General features: G+C 31.5%; 1 protein-coding gene across 2 annotated transcripts; it reads right to left on the bottom strand.

Moving 5' to 3' along the window:
- Nucleotides 1–7,165: 7,165 nt before the first annotated feature.
- On the bottom strand, nucleotides 7,166–15,323 carry LOC126671404 (ent-kaurene synthase TSP4, chloroplastic-like). 2 transcript variants are annotated; one of them, XM_050365171.1, is made up of 12 exons: nucleotides 15,222–15,323; nucleotides 14,180–14,229; nucleotides 13,814–13,931; nucleotides 12,909–13,032; nucleotides 12,385–12,482; nucleotides 12,091–12,305; nucleotides 11,520–11,629; nucleotides 10,136–10,234; nucleotides 9,274–9,489; nucleotides 8,650–8,791; nucleotides 8,321–8,566; nucleotides 7,166–7,595 (listed from the first exon to the last, which is right to left on the bottom strand). In XM_050365171.1, the coding sequence occupies exons 1-12, from the start codon at nucleotides 15,256–15,258 to the stop codon at nucleotides 7,296–7,298; spliced, it is 1,755 nt and encodes a 584-aa protein (XP_050221128.1). In that variant the 5' UTR covers nucleotides 15,259–15,323; the 3' UTR covers nucleotides 7,166–7,295. The 2 variants fall into 2 exon arrangements, with proteins under 2 accessions (XP_050221128.1, XP_050221130.1); XM_050365173.1 differs by lacking the exon at nucleotides 10,136–10,234.
- Between the last annotated feature and the right edge of the window lie 4,681 nt (nucleotides 15,324–20,004).

A 20,004-nucleotide genomic window follows, 5' to 3' on the forward strand; every position in this document is an offset into this window, starting at 1 on the left:
ACAAACTGATAAAAGACGACACATGTCAAGAAAATGCCCACAACAAGCAACCAGGAAAAAAAGCTCTTCAAAAACCGAACAAACACAAACCCGAAGCAACATAATCAAAACCGGACATAAATATCCGAAAAACTAGGGGGGGACTTGTGATAACACACCAAATCGAAACAGACATAACCAAACCAAAATAAACCGAGATAGACATGTCAAACCGATCACACTGGCCTAAATCAGGCAAAAACAAATCCAACTTGAGATACACTCGGACAAAATGATCATGACAGCAAAAGACGAAGAAGCACACCCTTGGTTCACCGAACATAACCTCTCTGATTACTAGGCGACAACCTGACATGAAGTACTGCAAATACTTACAATCCCTGCACAAACAAAGAGAACAAACAAATTATGTCGGGAATACACAAACAAATCACTATCAAACATAGAAAAACTAGGAGGTGGTATAAAAGGCAAAGAAAAAGTAGGTAAAAAGGTTAATACTCTTTTTCTCTCAACTCTTAACCCCTTTCACTTCTCATATATTTCTCTCACTAAAACACCTATTGACTTACGATTGTATTGTGGTTTTCAGGTATCCCATAAAGGCATTTCCAGACCTGAGACGATCCTCCTATCCACAAGTTATCAGTAATTGAGAAAAAAATTAAACCTTAGCAACTAATGAAGCATAGTCGAAGTTGGTAGATCCTCCAAATACATTTTTAAAATTTTGACTTAGAATTTCAGCGCAAGGCTGATTTAACATAACAATTATACTACAATTATACTATGATCGTGCAAGACGGGCACACAATTATACTACGATTAACAAAAAAAGAGGGCTAAATATACATATTGGACCCTCACGTTTGGTTCGGTTTTGAATTTTTGACCCTAATGAACTTTTTTCGATAAAGGTACTTAACGTTATAAAAAAATTTCAAATAGGACCCTCCGAACCTAAAATGCCACATGTCCATTAATTATTGTCAAATGTAAACCATCGAACCTAATACGTCAGCGCTAAGTTGGCTAGTCATTAACGGACACGTGACATTTTAGGTTTGGCGGGTCTGATGTGAAATTATTTTATAACGTTAAGTACCTCCACCGAAAAAAATTTATTAGGGTCCAAATTCAAAATTAAACCAAACGAGAGGGTCTAATCCGAATATTTGGCCAAAAAAGAGAAGAGCTCTCGCGATTCTAATTTGGGTTTCAAGTACTAAAATTTTGAGATATCACTTGAAATTATATATATGGAGGTTCTAATCCATTTGGATAGGTAGAAAAATTAAGAATAATTATGAGCTACAATTGATGCTCTTTCTCTCTAAGACAATCTTTTTCTTAAACATTCAAATTAACAGTTCATATTATTCGTCGATGTTTGTTGTTTTTGAGAATTGATTGCTAGTCTCCTGAGAAGATAGAAATCACATTTTTTCTGTAAAGATTTTTGTGTAATCCTAGAAAGACAACTTGTTATAGTTTACATTGAACTAGAAAACACTAAGTTTAGAGTGATTTTGTAAAATTGTTTGTACTTTTTTAAGTTAGTGAATTTAGAAATTCAGATATTAAATTTCATGGGCCACCCAAGTCTATTGAAGGTACAAAATGCTCACTAAAGTCGATTTTATTACAAAAATATCACCAACATCACCTTTTCATTACAACGGGATGTCACCAGCCTGTTTTGTATGACAAGGCTGACCGTTTATGCCCAACACAACATTTTCATTCCAGATAAGCCTAAACTCATTTGCCACGTCATTAAAAGACTCTCTCTGATTGATGAAAATTACAACGGTAATAACTCATAATATCTCCGCCAAGTATCGTCATTTCACTAGAGCTTGAATTTTTCCAAAAAAAAAACCAATTGCTTTAACGGGAAAGAACCCTAATTTCTTCATCTACCCTAATTTTTTCCATTCTTCTTTAATCTCTTCATCTCAGTTTCAATTAATTCAATCCCATCACCCTACTTAATAAAGAACCCTAATGTTTTCCTTTCTTCTCTGATATCCTCATCTCTGTTTTAATTAATTCAATCTCCTCACCCTACTCAACAAAGAACTCCAATTTCTGGAAATTGTAACGTGAGCACTAAAAACAAAATGGATCATCCGACATTCATGACCATCTGCTATTGCAATCAACCAGCTTTGTTGAAAACTGCTTGGACTCAAAAGAACCATAGAAGGTGGTTTTTTGGGTTGAATGGTTACAAGGTAAGTTATTTTTAACAATGAAATGAAAGTTGTTGAAACTGAGGATTTTTGAAATAAAATTTGTTGGAATTGAAACGTTTAGATTTCTCTTGAATAGTCTATAGGTGGGTGTGATTACTTCTGCTGGTTTGATGATCCTCTGCCAAATAGAACAAAATCTATCCTACTTGGATTGCTGGAGAAGGTGGATGAACAAGAGGTGGAAACTCAGAGCAAGGCAAGGAAATGGACGTTTGTGAAGCTTTTTGTGCTTGATGTTTTTGTATTTTATCTTGGGAGATTGAACTGCAATCATGAATGTAATGATGGTAGTTAAACTATAGTTATCTGTAATGGTTGTAGCTGGGGCTGTAACTATGGCAACAACTGTGTTTGTAACAGTTCAAATTTATGTCTGTAATGGTGAAAATGATTAATGAAATGTATTGTTGTTTTAACAATCTTATAGTAAATAAAGTTAGTTATATTTGTAATGAAAAATAAACTTGAATCAACTGCATACATAACCATTTTGAGGTCAATAACTAAAGTGTACAAAACTGCCTACATAAGCATTGTCAACTTCAAAAGACACCGAATCAACCAAAAGTTAAATATTCAACCTGAATGTACAATCCTAGCAAAAAGCAAAAAGCAAAAAAAAAGAAGTGGGGTAGATGCAATCCAATAATGCACCACTAATTGCTGTTGGCAAGAGTTTAACATTGGGTTAATATAAAAAAAATCACAAATTTTACACGTTTTCTCATTTTAATCACGCAGTTTAAATTCTCATTTTCATGCACGAACTACCACTTTTTCTCAAATTCATGCACGGTGCTGATGTGGCAGTCATTCATTGGTGTAAAATGACCTCCAGCTCAACGAATTACATTAATAGAGCCGTGACACGTCAGCACCGTGCATGAATTTGAGAATAGGTGGTAGTTCATGCATAAAATTGAGAAAATTTAAACTGCGTGATTAAAATGAAAAAAAATGTAAAGTTGTTGAATTTTTATAACATTAACCCTTTAATATCCCCTCTTTACAGTGACCTAATAATGGTCCCCCATTGTCATAAAAAATATCATAATTAATTTAAAGTAGTGATGCAAGACACATCACACTTCCATAAAAAAATGGTCCCCGTTGTTTCTTTAAAAGCTCTTGTCTTGAAGATTGACCTGGTGGAATTCATATATTTCTCTTTTTGTGGTCAGTTTTGCAAGAGGAGTATGTAAAACTTCCATAGAAGATAGAGTTGCTGTGGGAGTACCAACAGGAGCTTTTGCAGCACTCTGAGCTTTGTGGGCAACTGTGTTAGCTTTGGGAGCAACAAGAGCTTTTGGACCAGGAGCTTTTGGAGCAGCAACACATTTTGGAGCACTTGGAGATTTTGAAACAGCACTTGAAGGTTTAGTGATCTTGTTTCTTACAGATATGGACTGAACAAGAGCTTGTTGAGTCCTCTTTGGTTTCTCAAACCTCTTAGTTGCTGGAGTCTTAGCCTTCATATGCCTTTTGTCTATCTTAATCCTCTTACCTACAGATATGTGGATTTCTTCAAGAGTTGGGTCTTGAGCAGCTATTTCAGTTATGCCCACTAGCCTTTTAGTCTTTCTAACAAAAATGTGATCAAGTGCTGTAATAACCCTGAAATTTTAAACCAAGAAAATGGTGCCACGAGTCTTAAAGTTTCGCAATTTGGAACAAATAGGTCGGAAATGGATATCGACATGAGAATTTTTAAAAAATGTGTCAAGAAATAATAATAATTCAAAAGGTGAATTATTATTATTATTAATAATAAATATGGACTAGTCGGAAAGGATCTCCTAAGTCGTTTGAACGAAAAAGTGAGAAAAAGTCCAAGTTAGCTCAAAATTGAAATTTGAGTGTTTTTGGCCAAAATTGCGAAAGTAAATTATCGGAAAATAAAATTATAAGATATGAGACTAATATTATTTATTTGAAAATAAATAATATGGAATTAATTGGACATAAAAGATTTACTGTTTGACGGACGAAAACGAACAATTTTTAAGTTAGAAATCGAAGTGGTTTGAGTCGATTTCTTTAAGGATAAAAGAGAGAATTTGTCCATAAATATATAAGGGTTTTTAATTGAGTTTTTAACTCAGCAAAACCATTTAGTTCAGCAAGCAAAATCCCGTAGGACTTCTTCCTCCCTAATTCTCATCTTCACTCAAATTTCAAATGGCCATATCTTCTTCGTTTCTCATCCGAATTGAGCAATTCTTACGGCCACGGAACGAGGAAAGGATTCTCTACTTGATTGTGGCTTCAATTTTAAGTAAGGATAGGGTTTCCGCTGTTTGAGTTCGGGTTTTGTTGGTTTTTAGGAGTTTTGTGTGTTTGATTGAAGATAGATAACATTAAGCTTGGATGAAAGCTTTCTATGGTGATTTTGGGATCTAAAGGCTATAGGCATAAGAACATCATCAAGTCAAGGTAATTTCTGAAATTCATGAGTTTAAGTTGGTGAAATCTGATGAGGTTTTAGCTTGTGTATTTGGTATTGTTGTTAAGTTTTGATGACTGATATTGGAGCTTTGAATGAGTGATTGTTTGATGAATTTTTGAAATAGAAAGGGTAGGGGCATTCGACCCCTATGCTAGATAGATAATATGAGACTTAATATATGAGTTTAGACATTAGTTTAGTGATGCTAGAGCTGTGTATGAATGAGTTAGAGTTAATTAAGAATGATTATGTATGTTTGATGTAGTTGCTGGAATTGTTGCACTGCAGAATAAGGAAATTTCGAGGGCAATATCTCAAGCTATGCAGCTCTGAATTAAGTTCCGTTTGTTGGTACGAAAACTTAAGGGTGTTGTTTGGCTAACTATGTCTAAGTATAAGTTTCTGTAGATTTGGACTCTATGTTGTCCAAATAGAACATAACATTCTGTTGCGCGTAACCGTTTTGCAATAAGTGGACAACCCAAGTTAGTAACTTATGGGCTAGTTTTCGACACCTTTGTGTGCTAGTATTAGTCCGAGACCTAAACATAAGTTGCAGAGGAAATTCTGAACTTTAAGAATGTCGGTTCCGTTTAGAGATTAGACTGTTTTGCAGCTAGCAATCGTAAGCGTTTATGAGGTCGATTATTCGACAAAACATAACTCAAACATAAGTAATAACATTATGAACTTAGGTTTAAAGTAATCTAATCAACATAAAAGACATATAAATCACATATCAACACGTAAGTAAGAGCATATAGGGGTTTGACACGACTATGTGATGAGTTGTGTGTTTGGTTGCTCTCGAGCCTATATGCTTATCGAGTTAAATCTCAACTCGATATCTATGTGATGTTTGTTGTAGGCTCGACAAGTCTACCTACCAACGGATAAGGAGTTCAGCGAGCTTACGCTATTATGAGTAAATAATTGGAATAGCAAGTTGTGAGTACATTATGTGGAATGTTTACATTTGATATATTTTAATGCATTTTTTTTTGAGCTATATGTTATATAAAATGCACAGCATCATTTACAAATGATTTCTTGTTTTGAAATACATGCATCATGATTTGAAACCAGTATAAACCGATGAAATAACTACCTATTGGATGTCAATAGGACGTGTGATCACCAGTTGTGTCTAAATGTGAACTTGTGTCTGACAGTGTGTAAGTGTTAAGTCAGGAGGCGGTGGTGATTCGCTCAAAGCCTGGATACTTGGACTTAACGGGTAACCTTGAGGCGATAGTGATACGCTTGCGGCCAAGATAACCTATACAAAATTAAGGCGGTGGTGATTCGCTCACAGCCTTTCTGTATTATTTTGTACGTATGTACGAACCAAAACCATACCGTGGTTGTCTTGTAGGGTTTCATCCCGAATGCTTATACATGAATGCATAGGTTTGAATGTTTTATGCATTGATTTGAATGTTTAAATATTCATTTGTAAACTAGTGAACTCACTCAATTTTGACCGACCCCCTAACAGTGTTTGGTGCAGGTGTCTAGTTTTGGAAAGTCGGACTTCTACTCTTGATCCAGAAGTCTGAAATATGTACAGGATCAGTAGTGCTGCAGTAGGGTCAAGTCCTAGTATAAGTGGATGTTTGAAAAACGATTTATGTGTGTAAACTCTAATGCATATGTATGTTTGTAATTCCGCTGTAAAACCGTTTGTTTTTGTGTTGGAACGGGGGGGTACTTGGATGTAAGACATCACATGTTAAGACCCAGGTTCCCATGATACGTTTTTGGGTTTTGAAATAGACGTTTGAATACGTCAAACTCAGGGAGCTTTTAATGAACACGTTTTTGGTATGAAAAGAATTTGTGTATTCGCATTGATTGCGAAATTTTTTTATACGTGTTTTTAAAGGCTTGCTACGAGTTTTGGAACAACCATTCCCATTCTCTAGCGCCGGTCGCGGCTCGTAATTTCGGGTCGTGATAAAAGCAGGCTGGTGATATCCCGTTGTAATAAAAAGGTGATGTTGATGATATTTTTGTAAGAAAATCGATTTTAGTGAATATTTTGTAACTTCGATGGATTTGGGTGACCCATTAAGTCTAAAATTCCAAAAATTCCAATCATTAATTGAGGAATAGATGTAAGCTTGAGTTTGAATCGAACCACTATTAATATAATGTACTTTTTTTCAAACTCTTATTGATTCTTAATTTTTTTGTTATCTGCAACCTTACAATTTTAAAATTTAAATTACAAACTATTCACCTCTGTTGTTAAAGGAGTTCCATATTAATTAACTTAAAAGAAACCAAGTTTTTTAGAACCAAAAAATAACGCTTACATCTTCTTTCTTAGATGCAAAGGTTGGATGCTTTGATAACTATAATGTGTGCTCCAAGTCAGAGGAGTAAGAATGCGGGTAGGGAATGGAATTTTCATTGTGTAATTCAATTATACTATATTTTAAATATGAAGAAAGATAAATGAACATCAACACATTAATATTGTTTGATATTCCAAATTATTAATAGTTGATAATTTGTATATTAGATTGATAAACTAAAAATTTGTGCTAAAATTGCAAATTCATTTGCTTTAAGCTTCTAGCTAACTATTAAGCAAAAGAAAGTGGTTCCCATATTACAAGTTTGGCATCATTGGCCATTTCTTCTTTGGGATTTGAGTAGCCATCATTTTCCATATATACATAGTACATCATTTTTCCGCATTTCCAGAAGAAATCCTTGAGAGGTTTTGGTATCGAATTCTCTTGTATTGAGAGCCGGAGTAATTCTTTCCTATACTTTTCAATGTCTTGTTTTGTCTCTTTTATAGCTTCTTCTTCTGTCATGCTTCCTTGACTATGAAATATACGTAGTGCTACACTGTTGTATTTACCTTGTTCACGTTCTCTCTGCGAGCAAAATGCATATGTATTAGACTATAAAATCAAATTATTTTTATGGTAAATTAGTTCATATTCATAATATATATATTTTAAAAAATGATATTTAAATATTGGCTTAATACATAGTTTGACCCCTGTACTTGTACCCTTTTACCCATCTAAGCCCTAAATTTAACGTCTCACCTATCGAACCTCTGAAGTTGTTAAATAATCCGATTTAACCCCTGAACTTGATAAATATGTAAGTATTGAACCCTTCGTGTCCACTTGTCACTTGAAACGTTCTAGAAGAAATTGTGTACGGAGGGGTTAAATGTTTACGTATTTATCAAGTTCGGGGGTCAAATCGGGTTATTTAACAAGTTCATGTGTTCGATAGGTGAGACGTTAAGTTTAGAGGTTAGATGGGTAAAAGGGTACAAGTTCAGGGGTCAAACTACGTATTCAGCCTTTAAATATTCAAAAATCTGAAAAGAAAATTTCATATAGGTTTATAATTTTTTTTAACGTAGACTATTTTATCGTATAGATAAATCGAGGAAAGAAAAAATATTGTTTTAAATCAAGTAGATCATTCTTTTTATATACTTTTTTTGATATAAAATTTAAATTAATAAAATTAATATGCGAGGCTGTTATTATTTAAGGATATTTTTTTTAATATGACCATAGTTTGAATTTGTAAAATTATTATTCTAAAGAGAAATTACAAGGAAGTGATTTCTTGGTACCTTAAAAGTCCTGATATCATTATGAAGTCGACCGACCAAACTGATATGCTTAAATAAATTATATATTTGTGGGCCATCCATTACTTCCTCAGGTAATGTTATCCCAAGAAAATAGGTTGTTATGTAACAAATTGGTCCTAATGCCATAGAAATGTATGCATTTTTCATATATTCATCTAGCGACGGTGTTGCATTCTCTCTAGTCCATTCAGCTTCTTTCATCATAGACTTGACCAATTCATACCACTGAAATGTCAACAATAGCAACAATATGTTACATGTTATAGCTACATATAAATTTAAATTTTACAAATCGAAACAAGTCTTACTATTTTGACTAAGTGTTGCTCAACATTTCTTCCATGATGTTTGAATGCAATGACGTCAAGCTCTTTAATCATGCTTTCAAGTGCTAAAAATATAAACTCGACTTGCTTAGAGCTATAGCCGATAGTTTTAGCTTCTCCCCACCTATAGTTGAAAATTTGATTTCAGTTTTAATCTATGAAAAAGTTTAAATGCATATAAACATAGTCACCGATTTTGTGCCAAACAAGCCCTTTTAAAGTGAATGATTTCCTTTATCAATAACTTATTAAACAAGAAAAAAAGAGCATACTAATTTTAGGAATCACTAAACTTTTATGATTATTATTTTGATGATTTGACTTTAGTTTATTTTAACGTAAAAGATGTGTTTGATTTTAAGTCAATACACACACACACGTATGTGGCAATCAGTATTTGACTATTCATGACATGTAATACCTTGTGATTTTTATATAAATGCACAAGTAGGCAAAAATCAACTCGACTTTATATGATTAGTCACTAAAAATTAAATTCTATTTTAGTCATTAAAATGAACAAATCACAATTTTATGACCAAGATAAAATAATATGAAAGTTTAGTTACTCTTAATATCAATTATTCGAAATAGCAAACATCATACCTTTCGATCAATTGAACTAGGTTTTCTAGTTCTTCCTTAGAACCAGCAACGTCAAAAAAGTCATCAACAACGGTAGCTACAATACAATTTTTAGTAAAAGAGGTTCGAGCATCTGCAAATTGAGGAGCAACAAGGATTGCAGTAACGGGGTAGTAGCAAAATAGTAGTAATATCCTTGCAAATTCTAATTCATCAAATTTCCCAATCTTAACCCACCTGCACATATATATGCATCAATAAAAACAAGGCTTACTAGTCCAAAAAATTCAAACATTTTTGATTTTTTATAAATTTATTGAATTGTTTTTGAAAGTTTGCATATATATCACAATTTGACAATTTTACTGGAAAGTTATCCAATTTTGCATTAGCAATTTGATTGCGTTAATTTTTCATCTCTTAAACCCAAATTTTTAGTTAAATTCATATATTAAATCCTTAGTTAGTAAAATTTATTTTTCAGAACTACAAAATCTAATTCCTAATCTACAAAATCCAAAAATAACGGAAAAATTTAATTCCAAACTCCAAATTCACAAATTTAGAAAAAACAAAAAAAATCAATTTCAAATTCTCTACCTTTCAGCAGTTGAAGGAAAAAAAAACAATTTTAGAGCACAAATGAACATAAAACGCAAATGAGAATTTTATTTAGATAAACAATTGAAAAAAATACGCAAAATTGAATAGAATTCAGCGCAATTGTCAAATTGGAAAAGATTTATAAATTTTGAAAGTTTTGGATATATTTACAAAAATTAAAAACTTTAGCTCTTTTGCAGTTTGAGGCCCAAAAACAATTTAAACTTTTATTATTTCTTTTTTCAAAAGGAAATTTCATTAATCTCTAATTACTACAAACCTCTCAAGATCTTTATATTCGTTTTGATATAGCAACTGTAACATGTTATATTCCTTGATTGCCAGCTCCACTAATTCGCTATCATCGTCGTTAAACCGGCTGAGGATGTGTTGGATTGCTATTAATCAACATGAAATTTTAAAAGAGTGAAGGTTCAAAAACCCCCCTGAATTTGGCACGAAAGATCAAATACGCCCAACCTCGCAAAAGTGGATCAAATCACCCAACAACTATGCAAAAACGTATCAAATACCCCCTTCCCCACTCTCACCTCAGAGAGTGAACGCACTCTCCGGTTTTAGATGGTCTTAGGTGGTTTTAGATGATTAAAAGCTTAAAATAGTCCCTAATATTTATTTTATTCACAAAATTGACATTTAATATATTTTTATAACCACTACATTTTAATACTTTAAAAATCAAATTAATTAAAAATAAAAATTGAAGAATTCTTTTATGCCTTTTTCAATTCACAAAATTAAGTTCTTCTTCTCCAACCGGCCGCTACTCCGCCTGTCTCCCGCCGCCGCCTCTACTCCGCCGGCCACCTCGGCATACCGCCGTTGAAAAGAACAGGTCTGCCGTTGAAGAGAACGGCAGACCCATCTGGGTCTGCCTTCTCCGACGAAGGAGAAGGCAGACCCAGATGGGTCTGCCGTGGAAGAGAACGGCAGACCCATCTGGGTCTGCTTTCTCCTTCAGAAGGCAGACCCAGATGGGTCTGCCGTGGAAGAACGGCAGACCCATCTGGGTCTGCTTTCTCCTTCAGAAGGCAGACCCAGATGGGTCTGCCGTGGAAGAGAACGGCAGACCCATCTGGGTCTGCCGTGGAAGAACGGCAGACCCATCTGGGTCTGCTTTCTCCTTCAGAAGGCAGACCCAGATGGGTCTGCCGTGGGGGATGGCTCAGACCCACTGGGTCCGGGTCCGGTGTTGGTGGGGTAGGCGGAGTTTTCGGGCGGCAGTGGTTGGGTAGCCGGAAGTTATTGTGAAAGCAAAAGATGGATTATGATTAATTAATTAGGGTTAGTTGTTAATTAGAAAAATTTAAATAATTTTGAGAGTAATTAAATTCAATTAGGAAAAAAGATAGAAAAACCCTTCAATTTGTGTTAATTAGATTTTAAGTTAAAAAGGATTAATCAGTATTTTAATTAAGATTAATTAGATTTAATTAAGTGTTAATTTTTAAAATTAGGTATTTCACTCTCTTTTTTGGTCAAAAGGGTGAAACCGATCCGGTTTTGCATAGTTCTGGGGCACTTTGATCCGGTATTGCGAGGTTGGACTTATTTGATACTTCGTGCCAAGTACAGGGGGTAAATTGAACCTTCACTCAATTTTAAAATCTTTAATTAATTGCAAATCAAGAACTCTTACTTACCTATAAGATGATTTCAGAAGTTTAACACTATTTGCTTTCTGATGTTCAATTTCCCACCTGGTCTCAAGAAAATCCAAAGTGTCGTATTGATATCTTAGAGCATGATCGACCTGTGTAATATCATATATTGATCAAGTAAATATACGAATTTTTATTAACACGACTGTTTTTTTTTTCACTTAAAACACTAGGCAAGATTTTAAATTTTGGGTAAAATGTTTGACTGGGACAAAACATTTGTTATATGTTTCAATTTGGTATCAAAATTTTAATTTATATTGAAGTTGTTCTAAAATTTTAGTTTTTATTTCAAGCGATGATATCTCATCACTTTTTGATATGATATTGCAACCAGAAAAATCTCTAATATTTCACCTTGAATAACAACATATTCTAGAAATATACTTCCATCGATTGTCACATTAATTTTTTTTTCCACATGAACATTTTGTAATACGTCCTTTGACTGAAAATTAAAATTATATTTTGGTACAAATTCAAATTTTAATAACAAATTGAACTGAAATTTAGAAAAGACATTAGAACATAACTAAAAATATATCTGTAATACCTTTTCATGTAGTTTAGAATCTTTAATGGCACCAATAAGTATTTGTTGTTTCAAGAAAGAATCTGTCCAGGCTTCTAACTTCTCAAGAATAGGTTCATTTTCGTATATTATTAACTTTGAAGCCTTGAACAACTCCAATATCGTATTTGTGCTTTTAAATTGTGGACTCACTAAACTGAAAAATTGTTCTTCTTCAGAGAATTGGTTTAGTGAATCTACATAAGAGAGAGATCATTTTGAATATATGTTCTTAAGTATATAAGAAAAATTAAAGACAAGATGTTAAGTACATACCAGAAGAGACATCATATCCATTTGATCGTAGTAGACGAAATCCTAAAGCACAACAAGTGACATCTAAATATATCTCTTCATCTCTCTGCAACCATAATCTACCAAAACAAGTATTTATATTTACAATGACTAATCTAGAGATAAATATTTCTTTGAATACCTAATTGTTCTATTTTTATAGGGCAACTACCGACATTCAATTTGTTTAATTGCAGCAACTCCAAAATTTACTATTCATTATTGAGAGGTTATCTTATCAATTCAGGTCAAATTTTGCCAATGTTATAATCTGTTCGCCAAATGACACAATGACAATATATCTGCCTCATGGTAAAACAAGAGTTGAATTGTATTACGTAACCTCTCATTGTTTGAAAAAAACAATGTTGGGTTATCAAAATATAGCATATTAAATGTCGGCAACCGTTTTATAAAAATAGTATAGATCGGTAACTGTAAAAATATTTAACCCGCTTAATCTATACATTATATAGTTAAGAACTAAAATATTATTAATTAACTACCTGTATATATTATCCAAAGTATTATTTATTTCGTTTTTGAAATACTTATGATCAATTCCCAAGTTCTGGAGATTGTCTATTGCACAAAGCTGGTTGTAGATTTGTGGTGGATAAGTTTTGGGAGCTGAAAAATCACAATATAAAAACTAATTATTAAAAATAAAGCAATTCTGATTATCGGATAATTAATCTAAGAGGTACTCAAACTATCGCTTTTTTACACATTGGTGACCAAAGCTGGATTCATTTCATTCTGATTGCTATTTTTTTCAATTCGGAAACTAAACTTTAATTTAATTTCAACGTGGGAGTTTCCGGCAAAAAAGCATACGCCGCAGCTGAATTTTATATTTTTTTTTGCATTAAAACTTGTAGCGTATGGACAATTTAACCGAAAAACTTTCACCTCAAATAAATTTATGTATATGTAACAAAATTTTATAAAAATACAAGTACAAATGATCGCCATAAGGAAAAATTTAACTGTCACGTACACATTTTACACAGGAAAAACTTTGTTCAGGATTTCATCACTATAACATTAATAAAAGGGTTAGTTGCATATAAAATCATAATCTTTGCACCAAGTTTTAAAAATAACATTACCTTTAAAATGTGTCAATTATAGACACCATTTTTTATTTTTTTTCAATTTCATCATGGGCACATTTTCTGGTGAAATTTTGCTGACTTGGACAGCCGATGGGTCTGCCACGTGTCATGCCACGTCAGTAAAAAATGCCACTAAAAATCACCGATGTTATTTTTGAAAAAAAAATGAAAGGTGGTGTCTATAATTGACACGTAAAGGTTATGTTATTTTTAAAACTTGACTCAAAGGTCATGATTTTATATGTAATTAACCCTTAATAAAATGATAGTTTTAAATATGTCTTCTCACTTACATTTCTTTGATCCATCAAGTTGCTGATTTTCCATAATCCATGCTGTATCAGAACAAGAAACTGATAATTTAGTTTTCTCCACCAGCTTGCTTCTCCTTGTTGTTTTCTCTCCACCATCCTAGTTAATGGAATATCGTCATTGATAGAAATATCCTTAAAAAGTAATAATTTTAACATTACAGTCTGTCAATTTTGTATATCATTGTTATAAAAATATCTTTAAATATAGACGAATTTTTCAAAAAATTTAATATCTTAGATTTTATTAGATTTGTATTAATTAAATTCTTAAAATTGACCGATAAGACAGTTAATATAACCATTTTTCCAATTATAAAAAAAAGCCTATAAGTATATAAAACTTACCAACGAAATTGTATCAACAATCTGGCATCGTGCAACCTTGTAAGGCATTTCTGCAAATTAACCACAAAAAAAGAGAGAGTTAATTATAATTAATATTTTATTTAGAACAAAAATAATACATAAACTTCCATTTTGTATTTTTATAAAGTTGTATAGAATTAGGTTTATAAGTGCAAGTATATATTCCATCCGATTTGAACTCTTTTAAACCAAATTAACCGAATCGTTTTATATTTTAATTAAGACTTAAATGCACCCTGACATTGTAATTTTATCAGTTGCACCCTCATTTGCATCTTTGGTTTTCAATTCCACCCTCAAGTACTAAATTGATCTCTTTTTCATTAGAAAAAGTTAAAATAAGTCATCCATTTTTAACTTTTTTTGTGGAAAAGAGTTCAAACAAGTACATTATAAGGGTTTTTGTGAATTTTTCCCGAGTGAAAAAGAGTCCAATTTGATTTTGAGGGTGGAATTGAAATCCAAAACTGCGAATTAAGGTGCAGCTGATAATATTGCACCGTTAAAGTGCAATTGAAAAGGGGCTAAAAGGTGGATTTTTTTTTTTGTGATTAAGCCTTTAATTAAAGTAGTTAGAATTTTCTCTAAATTAATTAAACAAAAGTATTTCTATGTTTTTTTTGTTTTTTTACGGACTAAACTTTATTTCGTTTATATATCATTTTTAGATGATTTTTTTTTCTCTTTCATCCAATGATTAAATGAACATAGTATACTAAAAATAAAATAATTGTAAAATTTTCCATTAAACAAATTAAATGAAATACTCAAAGTTTTAAACATGTAAATCCATACCAAATGGAATATCAATTTATCCTAACCGGCAACATAATATGGGAATATAAATAAAAAATGAATTAAAATAAAAAAATACCGTTTTATCTACTTAACCAATATTTAGTAGCATACGATCTGATTTAAAATAAAATTTACCAGTAATTAGAATTAATCGAAAATTAAAATTAGAAGGTAACTAAACTACTATTATTGCTTTGCTAAGTAAGTGAAGATAATTACTTACGTAGTGATGGAGAAAATTTTGCAAGTGTAAGAGACATTATAAAAAGTTTCTTTCGATTTGCAAGGAGAGAGAAAAAGAAAGTGGGAATTGAATAAATAAATTGTGAAGATGTTGGACTTTTATAAGCTTATAGAAATGAGTAAAACAAGTTTTATTTGAAGTTGAGTTCCAAGTAAGAATTTTGACTAGTAGTTGGCCAATTATTTTTCTTTTTATTGTAAATTAAAATTTTATTCTATTAAAAATTGAAATTTATAAATTTTAAAGACTGTATGGTTATAGAAATTTGAAATATTGTAATGTATTACTAATGTTAATAAGTAATTGATAATATTATTTTAAAATTTTATCTGTAAGTTTAATTTAATTTTATATTAGTATTAAAGATTATAAGTTATGAGACACGGAATGTTAAAATTAATATAATATTAATGTTTATAAGAAATTGAGTATTTATTATTTAAAAAAAATTAATCATCTACTTAATTATATTTTTATTATATCATTAATGTTTATAAGTCATGAAAATATGAAAAGTTGAAACTTGTAGATTTTAGAAAACTGTAGGATTATAAAATGTAAAAATTATAATATATAACTATATTTACAAGTAATTGAATTAGTTATATTTTTAAAAGTTGTAGTATGGTAATGAAATATGCAAAAATTAACATATTTTAATGTTCATAAGTAATTAATTGAGTTTCTCTTTAAAAAAAAATAATCTAATTTTTCAAAATTAGTTTCGTAATTTATAAGATATTTTTATTATTAGTTAATATTTAAATTTACAAATTTCTAAAGTTTTCTTTATCATTAAAGTTATAAAAAATTAATAAATATAAAATTTATCATAAAATTACTTAATTTCATCTGGGTTTTAGCTCAAATATAAAATTTAAATTTAAATTACATAATTTTATATTATAAAATATAAAATTTATCGTAAATGAAATTAATTTCGTTCGGGGTTTTGCACTAGTCAAGAAATTACAGACGCCAATCTCTCTCAAAACATTGCCACTTGAACTGGAAGAAAACAAATTTTGTATGGATTTATACGAGAATATTACCATGGAGAACTGCAAAGGCAATGGTGACTTTTCAAACTTTGGCCCCATTTGAAATGTAACTTCAAAGGAAAAAAAAAAGGTGGAACATGCTAGGAAGATCATCTTATTGCACTTATGAAGATATTTGATTTCGAGAGTTATCATATTATTTCCATTTTTGCAGTTTGATTATTAAATTTTAAAACGTTATAAATTGGTTAACATATGATACTTTTAGTGACTCCGACAAATTTTCAATAAAATCCGACTAATTTATGCCTATGTGGTAATCGGTTTGTACTTTGCTTTCAACGGCTCTCGCAGGTTTTTAACGACTGTACTTCACTTTTAGTATCCATGAGAGATTTTTGATGACATTCTTTCAATTTATGCATACGTAACAGTCGATCTGTATTTCGATCTGATTTTCGCGTTTCGACTTTGATTTCTTCGATTGTCCGCACGTATTCAAGGTAATAATTGTTAATTGGAATTCAATTATAATTTGGATTATAATTAAAGTTATAACGTCGATTGTATCGAATCAATCGAATTGGTTTAACGTTTTGATTGCGGAATTAAATCGTTTAAATTGTGTTTTAATGTTCGAAGCGGAAAAATAACGTTTCAGCATGTCGGGATAGCCCGGGAAAGTGTCCCATGGCTGTGCGAGACGCACAACCACAGGGCTGTGCGAACGCACAGGCCTCTCTGTGCGGACGCACAACGGCTCTGCCGTCTGATACTTGGACATGTCTGTCATGTTTCGAATTGTATACTCGATTGTTGATTCAATAGACTTCTGAAACGTAAACTAAGACGTTTAAAAGGTTAAAAAAAACCTATACATTTGAGGATAGTCGGTTTATAAAAATGATGTGATGCTTCAATAAAGTCATATATTAATCAAAGTGATTAATGTTAAAGGACTATAAGTTCATACCAAGAGTGATATTAAGATTTGAACGAGAAGTTCAATATCGAGATTAGTTTATATGTTTTGGTTATAGAGTTATTTATAAACGGTAATTGTTTCAAGTCTATTGTTTATACGATATGATCAAAGTTAGGAATTTGATGTCTGATATTGTTTGGACACTTGAATTCTAACTATATACGACGAGTATCGATTTGCCAAGTTAAGAAACCAGGGTGTTTAACTAGTGGGCTAGCAGGAGCATACGCTTTAGGGGATATCGGTTTTGTACTTTACTTTGTGGTTTTTACTTTTGAATATTTATATTTCAATTGTTTTAAATAACAAATCGCACTAGTATAACAGAACCAAGAAAGATCAATTAGAACAAGCTTCCTATTGGTTGTCAATAAGACTATGTGATCACCAGTACTGTTCTAGATATAAGCCTATGTCTGATATAAAGGTTTGTGTGTCGTGGTGTTAAGTCATTGGGCATTGTAAGTGCTAACGACCCTGACTTAACGGGTAATGCTGAAACGGCAATAACACGGTTACGGTCACATGTAAACCTATGACTGCAGTTTCATGGTTACGGTCCAGATACCCCGGATTAGACGACAATGATTTAGTTCACGGCCTAAACTCTAAGTTATGTGAGTCGAGGACCATACAATAGATTGCCTTGTAGGAATTCATCTGTATCGATTAATTGGTAATATTCTTATATAAAATTGATTTCTTATTTATGCGATTTTAATACTCAATTGTAAAACTGTAGACTCACTCAGAAATATTTATATTTCTGACCCCCTAATGTTTACCCTTTCAGGTAATCAAGTTACGAGGTCGGGCTTTCATAATAATTCCGGAAGTCAACGTCAACCTAACCCCTAAAGCTGCAAGTAGTTGGGTATCAAGAAGTCTATCTTTCTACTTACAGTAGTTCATCATATTTTGATAAACTCTGATTTAAACTATTGTATATGATATATGTTTGAAAAGCTGGGTGTTCTCTAAAATGCTTTGACCAGTTGTTTGAAAGATACACTGGTTTTATGTTTTAGCATTTTAGCATTTTATTGAAATAGAGCAAGTGCGTCATATGAGATTTATGTTTGCGCTCTGTTTTCTTGAAATACAATTAGGGTTTCACGAATCCATTTTTCAAAAATATGTTTTCGTTATACAAGAGAAAGGATTTAACGATGTTTTTTAAAAACAGATCATATTTCCTATATGATCTTGAATTATGATCACGTTTTTAACAAAGGTGTAAAATTGTTTCTGCAGCGAGGTTGCAAACTTTTTTATGTCTTAACGAAAAATTTGTAAAGATTTTTAGGCTTTCTACGGGTTTCGGAGCAACCACTCCAATTCCCTAACGCCGGTCTCGGCTCGAGTTTCGGGTGGAAATCGGGTCATGACACCATCTAACGTCTAAACTTAATGTTTAACCTATCGAAACTCTGAATTTGTTAAATTATCCTTCTTAACCCCTAAAATGGAGATCGAGACTCAAACGCACTGACATGGCAAAAGATCTTTAACTGGGCTGTCAGCTCGTTTTCCACATCACCAAATATATAAGGTTAATACATCATTTGAACCCTAAATTTGTACTAGTTTACCTATTTGACCCCTAAACTTTTCATTTATCCGATGACACCTCTAAATTTATTAAATTATTCTTTTTAACCCTTAAATTTGAGAGTTTCAAATTTATTTTCATTTACACTTCATTTCTAATATAAATTTATTTTAATTAATAATTAATAATAAAATTTTGTAAATAAAATATTGCCTTTTCATGTATTATATGCTATTTGTTTAAATGATACCGTTTATTTTGTATATATTATCATTTCTAATAAAATCCAATTAAAAATAGTTATACTTTGTTTAATAATAATTTTCATTTTATTTAATTTTAATTTATTTTGATCTACAACTATATTAGATGGGATGAGATCCGTATTACCAGATTACAGGCAGCTCGAATGGTCAGTAAAATTATTATATTGTATTGTTAAATATAGTTTTCATATAATAGAAAAATAAATTTAAAATGAACAAATAATAAACATAAATAAACAGTAATAATAGTAAAATAAATATTTCATAAACTAAAAATAATATTGTATAAGAAAATAATAATTAAAATTAACAAAAAATAAAATAAACTAAAGAGCTGTATATATACGGGTATATGCATAATTTACATGATATTTATAGTGATATGGTGTAGATTTCACCATGTATCCACACATGCAGCAACTTCAAGTGTGATTTCGTCCTTTTAAGAGGACGAATTCAGATTATATGTCTTTATAAAAGCTGTAGGTGTTTGACTTACCTTTTTAGGGATGTTTGAATCAATGAAATCTGATGTCGAGAAAACGCGTTATGATATAAATACTCAATCTGCATATATATATATATAGATTTCACCATGCGGCACACATGCAACAACTTCGAGGCAACTTTCGTCTCTTTTTCAGGTCGAATCCGGATTGTACGTCGTCAAGAAAGCTTTAGGTATTCGAGCTACCTTTTCATGGACATTTGAATTAGTTAAATCGGACATCGGAAAAGTGAATTATGACAGAAATACTCAGACTGGTTTTCAAATATATACTTCTATCCCCTTTATTTCGCTTGAATAGCTAATAATTATTGATAAGTGAACTTAAAAATAATAAATTTCAATTAAATAAAAATTATTGAGAAATTAGACGCATGTTGAATTATTCGGATAAAATAGATTATTAAAAATTAATAAAAACGAGGCATATTTGCATGTAAATTTAAAATA

The sequence above is a fragment of the Mercurialis annua genome, linkage group LG3, assembly GCF_937616625.2.
Source record: "Mercurialis annua linkage group LG3, ddMerAnnu1.2, whole genome shotgun sequence".
NCBI lineage: Eukaryota > Viridiplantae > Streptophyta > Magnoliopsida > Malpighiales > Euphorbiaceae > Mercurialis > Mercurialis annua.

What these genes read in the sequence shown, in the direction of transcription:
- LOC126671404 (XM_050365171.1), bottom strand. Translation starts at nt 15,258, where the DNA reads ATGTCTCTTACACTTGCAAAATTTTCTCCATCACTAC. An exon ending in CTTCTGAAATCATCTTATAG is followed by an intron (nt 10,235 to 11,519) that starts GTAAGTAAGAGT and finishes ACACATCCTCAG; the next exon opens with CCGGTTTAACGACGATGATA. An exon ending in GAATATAAAGATCTTGAGAG is followed by an intron (nt 9,490 to 10,135) that starts GTTTGTAGTAAT and finishes ATATATGTGCAG; the next exon opens with GTGGGTTAAGATTGGGAAAT.